General features: G+C 32.5%; 1 protein-coding gene across 1 annotated transcript; it reads right to left on the bottom strand.

Annotated features, from left to right (window-relative positions):
• Positions 1-8,151: 8,151 nt before the first annotated feature.
• On the bottom strand, positions 8,152-9,236 carry LOC117906893 (auxin-induced protein 6B-like). Its single transcript, XM_034820165.1, has one exon. It carries the CDS (start codon positions 9,160-9,162, stop codon positions 8,707-8,709), a length of 456 nt encoding a protein of 151 aa, XP_034676056.1. The 5' UTR covers positions 9,163-9,236; the 3' UTR covers positions 8,152-8,706.
• Positions 9,237-11,758: the final 2,522 nt, after the last annotated feature.

The following is an 11,758-nucleotide window of genomic DNA, read 5'->3' as shown; positions in this document are numbered from 1 at the left end:
ATTTTACGAATTTAGCCTCATCAAATCTCACAACACCTCCAATATCCTTCATACACTGGGAGTGTTAGTTACCGTCGGTCGACAGATCATTTATTAAAAAAAACCACCACGACTTTTATAGTTTTATTATAAGGAAAAAATGTCAAAATTGCAGAGATGCTTCTTAAATGCATTAATTACTATCTGATACAACTAGAGCGTTCGTGCACAACATTTTATGCAATAACTTGTGGAAAAAATAAAATATTTATTACCCTATTGGGCAAACTGCTACCCTTTCTTATTAAAAACAAATATTAATATAATTACCTAATAATTTTACAATATCATGACATCCCAACAAGCCCAACTTGCCATATATCGGTAAAGAAAGAAAATTGAAAATGTAAAACCGTAGGAATAGGAATCCACGGTGGCAAAAACAATGCCAGGTGGATATGTGTATATATATATATATATATACAACACAAGAGTTATGATGATGTGTTCTAAATGTGACGTCTAAACCGTATTCCACTTTGGCCTCGTCTGCTTGGCTCTTACTCAAAACATTAAAGGTTCAAAGCACTTCCCACTGGTTTATTAATTAGCATCAACAACACGGACTGTGTCGTCCTAACCAACGCCCCCACTGCCTCAATATTTAAAGAGTTTGAAAAATCAACACCCTTGATATGGAATAAACAATCCAAAACAGAGCACTTGCTCTTCTTCCACAAAAAGCCTCAAACCTAGCATCAAACCCTAACGTTCCCCTACTTAATTGAGACAATAGGTGTAGTCTGCAAGTGGTAAAAGTGCCAAAAAAAAGGAAGAATACAGGAGAATTTGCCCGCAAAGGAACGTAAAATGTTGGGTAGAGTATAGATCATTGGATAGTGAACAAAACTTGCAATCGGGGGTGTGAAATCACTAGCATTTAAACAAGCACGATCCCATCATGCCCCCTGGAATTGTCGACCATGGTGCCATCCATTTGGCCCTGGGTCCTTTTCGGTCACAATCAAATTATTGAGACTAATTCAAACCAAAGAAGAAAAAAAGAAAGATTAATCATTTTCATCGCTCTATCTATATCTCTAAATGAGTACGTGTATATCGACTTAAAAGAGGATGTCTCTTTACAATGATTATCAGCGTTTTAATCAATTGAAAAAGAAGTGGGGGGATGGGAGGGACATCATCCAACACCAACTAACAACAACAATAATAGAATTAAAAATTTAATGATGGATAGAGACAGGCCAATCAAGCAGTTGAAGCGAATTGTAAACTCTTGGAATCCTGTAGGAATTAAATGGCAGAGATCCCCTTGTTTACGTGGTTGATTTTTTTATAGGGTTGCTAATTTGGAGCTATTAATGGCCTGGCTGTCGTTTTGGTCATTTGTTATTGTATTAGAATATGCAAAATCGAAAGGGCAAAAAAAAAAAATGGAGATAAAAAAAGGGGAGAAAAGAAGAGTTGCTGAGTGTCAACCATGGCAAAGAGAAATTCCACTGCCAGCTAGAATGATGGCATCTTCACATAAAAAACTGACTTTAGATGGGATGACTGTCAGAAACTGGTGTGGTGCCAATTTGGACTTCAATTTTTATAGGCGGACAGAACCTTCCACCACAACCACAAGCCACAGTGTCTTCTTTTTCTGCCCACACCCTCTTTTTCTCTCTGTCTGATTTGAATGCTCCATAAATATTTAATGACCGTTTCAGTTTTACCATATGAAAATTTGAATTTAAACAACCAAATAAACTATACTTTATTTTAAGGTAGTACATTTGGTTAAATCAGAAATTTGGCAGCATCAACCGACTACATTTGGGCGAAAGAAGCAATGGGTCAGATAATGATTGAAAAGGTTTATTCGTACGCCCCTTTCCTCCATCCGCAAAAAGGAAGTGGCATCAGCCTAGGAGGTCTGGCCAGAGTGGTAGAGGGTGAAACGACGCCGCATTTAGAGGTTGGGACTTGGGAGGGTGGTGGATGAGAAATTGAGAATGATTGCTAAACATGGAGGGTGATTCAAGAATAGTATTAAAAATATGTGGGAATTTAGAAGCTTTGCTTTGGTGGTACGAAAGCATTAGCATATTTTCTGGGTGGGGGAGAACCAAATTATACCGTTTGGGACCTACAAAACTTACTCGAGACAGCTTTACTCCACCTGCATCTCCTCCATCCCTTTTTTTTTTCCTTTTCTTTTTATCATCCCCACCATAAGGCGGGTTTTTATTTTCTTTTCATTTTTATCTTCGGATTCGATTTGCCTTTGGTACTTCCCAAAGTCATCTTCACTTTTTTCCATTACTCCTCTCCGTTTGATCACCATCATCACCATCATCATCATCATCATCATTTTCTTCTTTATTTTCTTTGTCTTACTCTTCTATCTTGTCATTAATTATACATGGCCTTATGCATTCATCCTCTGAGCCTCAATGGACAGAGAAAATGATTTTGGAAACAAAAAAGTGAAAAACAAAAAGAATAGGAGAAGAGAAAAAACACAGTAGAATTATTTTTATATTTGGTTTGTGAGTCTCTGGGTCTGTGAGTCTGTGACGGTGAATGATGAATATATGATCTTGGAATAGGAGTGTGTTGGGTATGCTTAATCAGACACATTGCTTTAAAAGAGGAAAATCTTTCTAGAAAAAGAGGAAGGTGCGGAAGTTGTTGTTGAGCAGTAGGAATAGAGATCTCTTTCCATCCTGCTTAAATTTTGGGGTGACATTGTCGGTCACAAGGGTTATGGGCTTTGTTGGGTATGCTTACAAGCATCAACCCCCTAAACCCCAAACCCCAAAAAATATAAGATCTAGGAGCTTGATTTGACAGACACCAAACTGTGATGCAAGGGGGGTCATGGCTCGTAATTGGCTCAAAGAAGTGGGGGATGAAGGGCCCGGCCCCTTCATGACATTACTGTTAGACAAGGGCACTGAATTTCTGCGTCCACTAGGGAGTTGTAAATTGCAATTACTTTTATTTGGAAGTACAATTTGATGAATTTAAAATTATGAACCATCGTCTACCATTTTGGGATCAAAATATATTTTTTTCAAGAATATTTGAATACATGGTATGGGCTTCAACTTAAAGGGAAATGAAATGGGGAGTCAATACATTTATAGAAAGATTCAGAAGTTTGAGTGTAAAGGGAGCGGTGTGTGGGTTGGTTTGGCAATTTAATTGACATTTAGGTAGCTACAAATAATTAAAAGGAAATTTTGAAGGACATAATTCTAGGACATTTATCAATGTGGTACAAAACAAGATAAAGGAAGTCACATGACTAACATCCGAGGAGAGGAACTCCGGGTGGACCCCACTTCTATTGTTTGGAGGTTATTTGCATCAAATATACCATTTTTCTCACCCCCTTTTAATCATTTTTTGATTAAAAAGTCAGGTTTTCATACTTGGATTAATTTGACCAAATCGTACGTAGCTTCTAGAGATTATGTAAAACATATTGAATTTTGAAGGATTTTGGTGAACTAACTTTTCTATGAATCAAACAATGGAAATAATTTGAATAAGAAGTTTTCAAACTTTAATCGAAGTAGAATGATTCTAATAATTTTTTTTGACCTTAAGGAAAGATTTGTGCTTGATTTAAGGTTGGACGGTAAATTTCACATGATATCAATTTTGTTTGAAATTTGTCATTTATATATATATATAAAAGAGTTTGATGGAAAAATTATTTTCTTTTCTTTTTTTTTTTTTAAAAAAACGTTTTACATTTAGATTGATTTTCAAAATATATTTTTCAACCCCACTTGAATTTCCACTTTATTATTATTTTTTTAATTTAAAATCATAATTATCAGTTATGATTTTAACAAGTTTAAAACATAATTATTAATAATATTTTTTAAAATCATAATTAATGGTTATGATTTTAATCTTAAATCTAGAATTATAATTATTAATTATGATTTTAAAATTAAAAAAAATAACAAAAGGGACGACAAATATTTTTAAAACAAGTTTATATTCAGAATTTCTTGTTCTTTATTTAAAAATTATTTTGACCGTAAACTCTATGCATAACACCTCTTATTTCAAACCCAATATGGAAAATAATAAAATTGAAAGGGGGAATACTCCGAATCTTTGCAAGGAAAGAAGAGTGATTTTTTCTCCTTCCTCACGGTCTTAATCAATCATGGAATTATTTTTGGCAGCACGAGTTTACAGTGAATCAATCGTTATATCGCTAATCCATCTGACATTCGATAAATCCGGAATTAATTGAAATTAATCCCATGGAAAAGTCCGAACCCTCATTGCTTTCTCTCTCTTCCTAAATGTCATTATCTTTTGATTAGCTCATTCGTTCGCAACAGTCAGTCCAGATCGAATCCAAGGGTAGAAATGTAAACTCCCTCTCCAAATCATACAAGTCATAATTTTTTTCTTTTTTTCTTTTTTTTTTTCTTTTTACGGTTTTGGGATTTTCCTAGAAAGAAACAAATAGAAATAAATAGGAAAAAAATTGGTAAAAATAAGATTAGAATGATTTGCCATGCCACAATTCAGAAAATTCTGTGCAGTGTCCATCATGGAGCACAAAACGACATTATCTTTGTGATGGGCAATGAATAAAGGTGGTCCAATGAGATTTGGGCTGTGAGGCCCACATTTGTAGTGTGTCATTTTTTGAGTTGTAGGCTTGTGAAATCCAAGGGAACCTAGGCCTAGTCCTACTCAAAATGTACTCATGAGCTTACGAGTGGAGTGGAGTTCAGAGAAACTGAGGCCCTTTGTTTGTATTTTTTTTTTTAGGAATAGTAGAAGATTGATAGTGGGCCTGACATGGATCAACCCTGGCCTGCTACCTGCTGCTTCACATGCTTCCCACATCTGAATATTTCACGTGCACTACAGGTTTCGCTGCTACATTTGGCGTGTTTGGACATTACACCCCAGTTGTCGAATGGCTGAACCCAGTTTGTGTTGCATCGATGAAATTCACTCCTAACGGGTATATACTGTTAACTTCGTAATGGCGGGCACCGAGGAGCATATTGTGGCCCTCATGGGCTTAAGCATCCATTGCACAAAGCCCAACATTATGGCCCAAACAGAAGGAAGGCTCTCAATTGGATTATAATCGAGCTCATCTTCTTTCCGCTCTTGGTTTGTGTTGACTGTTGAGACCATCTATTGCACGAGGTTGGGCTTTTATTTGGGCCCTCCTAACATATTCAGGCCCATAGAATTGCGTCCCAGAGAGGTTATTATCCCACAATTGGTACATGTGTCAACTAAGAGCCAAATAATGTAAAATATATAATTCTAATAAGAATCTATGTTTCTATTTGCTTGTTAGTAAAAGTATTTTCTTTAGAGGTATTACGTGTCTGCTTTTATAATTAATTATTTAATTTTAAAAAAATATTTTTAAAATTTTGTCAAATATTTTATTTTCCTTTAAAAACCTTTTTATTTATTTATATTAGAAGTGATTTTATAAAAATATTGACAAATGGATTCTTAGGTTATATTTGATTTTATGAAAGTATTAAGAAAAGAAAAAAAAAAATTGATTTCCTAATTGAAGTGGGTACTCAAATAAAAACGAACATAAATTCCTTAATATTAGAAACTCTCCTGTAATCATATTCTTGAGAACATGAACCATTAATAACATAAATTAGATGTTGTGTTTTTATGAACACAAATCACATGTTGGATTCTCACTAACATGGCTACATAAGCCCAAGGGGTAGACACCTAAAAAACTATAAATATAAAAAAACGAGAATAAAAAATTAATATACTCACACTCATATTTTGTTGTATTATGAAAAATAATAAAGAGAATAAAAGATAATTAAAAATGTACATATTTTAAAATCATTTTATAGTATATAAAATCCATTATTTAATTATTTATTTTTTCTTTAAAAATTTTCAAAACTAAACATAGTGTTAGAATTTAGCATCATGATACTGTAATCCATAGTTGCGGCCACATGACAGCGAAAATGTAGGAATATTTGAAGTGATCCAGTGGATTGAGATGGTTGGGGATAAAATGAGAGAATTATGTGCCACTACTTTCAAGTTTCATCATCATTTCTGATTTCTCACTCTCTTTCACATATGGGTAGAAATATCAAATCGACGAAGACGGCCATTAAGCAAAGTCAACAATGCCGCCGCTGTCTGTAGATGTACGAGTAAAAGAGGAAAGATTGTCCTTTGGATGCGGGGGGTCGACAGTGTGTCCAACATTAAAGCCGATAATTTGTGGGGCGGTGGGCGCACCATGGCTGGGATGTTGATGCAATGATTTTGAGTAAAGCTGGTCAATGGTCAATACTCCATCCAATTCATCAGAACTTTCAGTCTGGTCCACTGCTCACCCATTCTTTGCCGCGTTAACAAAGCTTAACGTATCCAGGATGGATAAGCTCGGGTGAGATTGTTTCCTAAACGCACGGTATTCCTTTATTTATTTGTTTTAAAATTACCAAGAGGGATGAGAGGTTGAGTGAAATTGGAATAAAACTGCTACAAAGTCGTAACCAGCGTTCATATTGTTGGAAAGGCTACACTACTGTGATTTTCTAGACTTTGATTTGAATGGATGTCAAGAAAAATATCGAAGAGGACTTGACCTCGTTCATTCAAAGTTGTAATTGATTTCGTAGAAGATTTTGATACCCTCAATCACCCAATTATATCAAACTTAAGGATCATGCCGCAGGAGAAAGTCTTTTACCAAATAAAACTAATATATATATATATATATATATATACATACATCATTTTAGAAAGTATAAACGTGTGTTTCTGCTTATAAAAACAATTTATTTTAAAACCTAAAATATTTTTAATTTATTTTTATTTTTAAAAAATATGTTTTAAAAATATTTTTTTATGTCTATAATTTTATTTTAATTCATCCTACATATTTATATAATTATTTTTTAAAACAATTTATAAAAAATAAGTAAAAATAATTAAAGGCAACTATAAAATATTATTTAAAAATGCTTGTTGTCAATAACATAAAACAATTCTTAGGTTATTAAATATGCTTTTCAATTTTTTTAAAATAAAAAATCATTCTAAAAAATAGTTGTAAAACAGATCCTAATTAAAAAAAAAAAAGATACAACTTCTAGGAGTGTGTAAATAAAAATATCATTTCTATAAGTCTCATACTTCTCAAATCATGTTTTTTCTTAAAAAATAAAAATAAAATAAAAGACTCATATTTTTTTTTCTCAAATACTATTGGGTAGTATTTTTTATTTAACAAAAATATTTAATTATTATTATTATTATTAAATATAAAATCCAATTCCATTACTCAAATAATCACTTATTTTGGTAATTGTTATTAGGAGTTGGAGCCAAAGCTAGAGAAAGATACGCACCTAATCCATTGATTAGAATAAATAAATAAATAAAAAACAAAGAAACGAAAGGTAGATGACAAAGTCAAAGGTTCATAATTTGGAGAGGTATGATTGGGAGATTAATAGGACTTTGTATTTTGGGTGTGGCCCATCAAAAAGCAGTTGTCTACCAGCTGCATAATGAATGTTCACGAAGATTATTCCACGCCCATCTTTAGTAGTCACTCAATTCTATATCAACCCCACTTCCTATCTATCATCATTATTTAATGTTTATGGTTATAATAAGGTCTGTTTGGTTGAACCCAAATTAATTTGACTTTTGGGTATCGCCCCTTTTTGGGCTTGTGGGGCTAACGAATATTTGTTTTTGGGTTGTGAATTGTGATCCCTCCGGCCCACGGAATAAAATGCAGAGGCAAAATTTTGAAATTAGCCCATGAAAAATATATCCCTTTTTTTTCTTTTTTCTTTTTTTTTTCCTGCACTGTCTTTATAAAATGAGAAGACTTTTTTTTTATTTAATATAAGCCATAATTCTTGAATGCGTTTGTCCTTATCATTGTGATTCATGCAAAGGAAAATGCCTGATTGGGCTGAGAGAAAACTTCTGGATTTTCGTGGAAACAGGATATTGATAGTTACAACCAAGATTTATTCACCAAGTATGATTGGAGACAAAAATGAATCAGGCGAAACACAACAAATAGGAGACCAGCTTTCACGTGGGTTGGTGCCATTATAACTCCCACAACGCCTCCCATCATTCATAGCAAAATATATTATTATTATTTGCCTTTTTTTTAAATAAAAAATATATACATATTTCAGAGATAATGGACAATCATGCTTCAATTTCTCTACAATTCCCATTAATCAATCCAATAAATAACGGAATTTACAAAAGTAACCTCATTCGAACACTTGCACGTTCTTCCTCTTCCTCGGTTGGTTCATCGATCTCAACTTTTAGCCTCACTCCGATTCGAACCCGGGACGACTCGGTGGGCACTCGCCACCCAATATGCCATCTCCGTACATTCTTCGGAGTAAAACACACTCCTCACCGCCCAATTACCCAATCATATCATTTTGCAAATAAATAAATAAAACCACCCACCCTCTCACCCTTTTACCAATCATGGTGAGTAAAAATTAGTACTCACTCGAGGAACTCGACCGAGTCAATAGAATTGAATCGGATTTTCTTTTTTTCCTTCCTCAAACTATTCATGAGGCGAACTAACTCGGACTGAGTCATACCCGGGTCAGGCTCGAAGTATATTTTATTTCACACTCAAGACAGCTGATCTTTCGCTGCTTACCAAATGCTTTTACTATGAAGAAGCGGTCGAGATTCGGGCCAGAAGTCCAGACTACTTCTGATGCCTACGTGGCAATATCTCTGAAAATCTTCACGATTGACGAAACGCGCTGAGTTGCTGGCTTCGGACCGTGATATGAAGCAGAGGATCTCTTCAAAGACTGACTCGTCGCACGGAAGTGAAAGGGGACCTTGGTTGGTGAATCCGTACTCTTCTTCAGCTTCCACTAGGAGTTTCTTGAAGACGGGGTGGTTCAAGTAGGTGGCACGAACCACGAATCTTTTCCCATCGGTGCCGACGCAAACGGCGACGTGGCCGGCGGGAACATCGGAGGGAATGCAACTGGATGACATGCGGGAGGCCGCTGCTGCTTTGTGGCGCCACCGCCGGAGCATTTGCCGGAGGCGGACAATGTGCCGGATTTTGCTGCATTTTCCAAAGCCAACTGACATCTTGGGTGAAAAGAGGAGAGAAAGCGGTAGAGAGATTCCTTTGTTTGAACTGGTATCGATTGTGATATGAGGAAAGAGAGAACACTTGAGGGGTCTAACGATGTTGATAGAGGAGCCTTTTATAGAGTTTGGAGTCTCTAACTGCCCTTCATTTTCAATATAATTACGATATTATTCCCGTCGTCTCGCTGCATTTTCAAGGCTTGTGGGGAAATGATATTTTTTAATTTTATAATTAATTATATAATATTAACATTACATTTGGATTGACTTTTTCAAATTTAAAACTCCCTCTTTTAACCAATTGAGGAATTGTAATTAATTTGCCCTTTAATTTTAATTTTATGTGTTCATTAATAAAAATAGAAATTAAAAAAATTTGATAAAAAATGGAAATAATCATTACTACACTATCATACTAGATTTTCTATCATCATTACAATATCATATTGGATTTTCTGTTTAAAGTATAGTCTAAACATAATTATTGAAATAAGGATAATTGTAATGTGTTTATATAAACATATTGCATTACAAAGGGTGAGATCTTAAATTTATATAAACATGGTTAAATTTAAAATTAATAAATCTGTAAAATTATTTATGAAAACAAATCATAATATATTAAATGAGATAACAGATGTTTTCAAGAATTTTTATTTTATTTTTTAAAACAAAAAACTATGTTTCACAGTCAAACTATTTTTCATTTTCTATTTTTTATTATTAAAAATAGAAAATAAGATATTTTCAAATAAGATATTTGAGTTGTTTTTAACCCTTTTTACTTATTTTTTAAAAATTATTTTTAAAAATAATTATACAAATATATAAAATGATTAAAAATAAAACATTATACATAAAAATTATTTTTTAAATATTAAAAATATATTTAAAATATTTTATATTTTTAAACAGATTTTTATTTTATAAAACATTAAAAAATTATTTTCGACAACCGTTATTAAATAGGGTCTATCTAGTTTTTTTTTTTTTTTTTTTTTGCGATTTTACAACTTATTAAAATTTGAGTAAAGCATAAAACAAAATATCCAAAGAACTGGTTAGGAAGTGACAGTATCTCCCGTGATTTTTCTTTCCATTTTTTCCTTTTTGGCATGGGTTGGGGGAGAAACATTTAATTACAACCCATCTCTTTGTTTTTATCTTTTCATTTCTTATTACAAGTGGTAAGATTTAGAAATCCGCTCTGCATCAATTTCTTCCCACCCTTCTCTTTCAGCAAATTTACAGCTACCTCTTTCATTATTTTCTTTCAGCCAACCCATAGCAATGGACAACATAAAAAGAAATATATTTCAAAAGAAAAAATTGAAAAAAAAAAAAAAAACTAATAGAGACTCCATAGTACTCGTAACTATTTATAATAACCCTAAGACTAGTGGGTTTTCATAAGAAGAATCAGAACAATGTCATAGACTTATTTTCCTATTTAGATAGGATATCATCGTTATTATTATCTATTTGATATAGGATATCATAATCCTCATATGACTTTTTTATTCTCTTATTTAATGTAAGATATCATAGTCATTCTTAAACATATACAATGTCATCAATGTGACTCATAGGATTATAAAGTTACTTAGATAATTAACCATATTTTGCAAGGGGTTAGACAAATATAGTCTCTTACATTGAGATCAAAGATCGATTTTGATGTCATTATATAGTAGACCTTCACGGTTTTAAAATGTATTTATATAGTTAGATGAAAGTTATCACATATATAATATCATGAATTTCTCTTCCTATTCGATATAGAATATTACATTTTTTTTATGTAAATACAACATACTTATTATGTCCCATGAGATCAAACAAATAAATAATCATTCATTTTTTGTTGACTTAATTTAAATGAAAAGGAAATATGATTTATTTTTTAAGGAATTATTCAAATTTCTTTCCTTAAAATGACATAATCTAAATTACCTAAATTTAATTCAATTCCACAAAGAAAATTTTATTATATACACAAAATTTCATATTAAGGTTAAGGATTGATTTTAATATCAGTCTGAAATAGTTCATTTCCTTCGATAAAAATATTATCCAATGAACTCTTATGGATTCAAAAGACATTTATATAAACTCATTGCATATACAATATTAGAATTTCTTTTCCTATTTGATGTAAGTTATCACATTCATTTTATCTCATACGGTTGTATGGTCATTCAAATAAGTAAATATCCCAATGGAGTCCGATATTAGAATTTGGAATTGACTTTTACATTTTTCGTGACGACTTATTCCCTTCATATAAATATTATTTACTCTAAATTTAATAAAATTTCACAACTTTAAAACGTCTTTATATATCCTTTTTAACTTGATATATAAAGCTATTCTAATTTGATCTTTTTGCACAAAATACAGAAGCCAATATCCACATAAAGTAAACCTTAACTAAGGAATATTCCCAAATCATCACACCTCAATTTCGAAACAAGAAAAGTCCTAATTTCCAATAATCCATATAACCCTTTGTGTAGATTATTCAAAGTAAGGATGGTCTCACTATGGACAATAAATAAATTGTTTCTTTCTTCCATATATATAAAATATGTCA

The sequence above is a fragment of the Vitis riparia genome, chromosome 18, assembly GCF_004353265.1.
Source record: "Vitis riparia cultivar Riparia Gloire de Montpellier isolate 1030 chromosome 18, EGFV_Vit.rip_1.0, whole genome shotgun sequence".
Classification (NCBI taxonomy): domain Eukaryota; kingdom Viridiplantae; phylum Streptophyta; class Magnoliopsida; order Vitales; family Vitaceae; genus Vitis; species Vitis riparia.
This window is presented reverse-complemented; position numbering and strand designations above follow the sequence as displayed.

Excerpts from the sequence above, each read along its gene's own strand:
- LOC117906893 (XM_034820165.1), bottom strand. The coding sequence starts at position 9,162 with ATGTCAGTTGGCTTTGGAAAATGCAGCAAAATCCGGCACATTGTCCGC.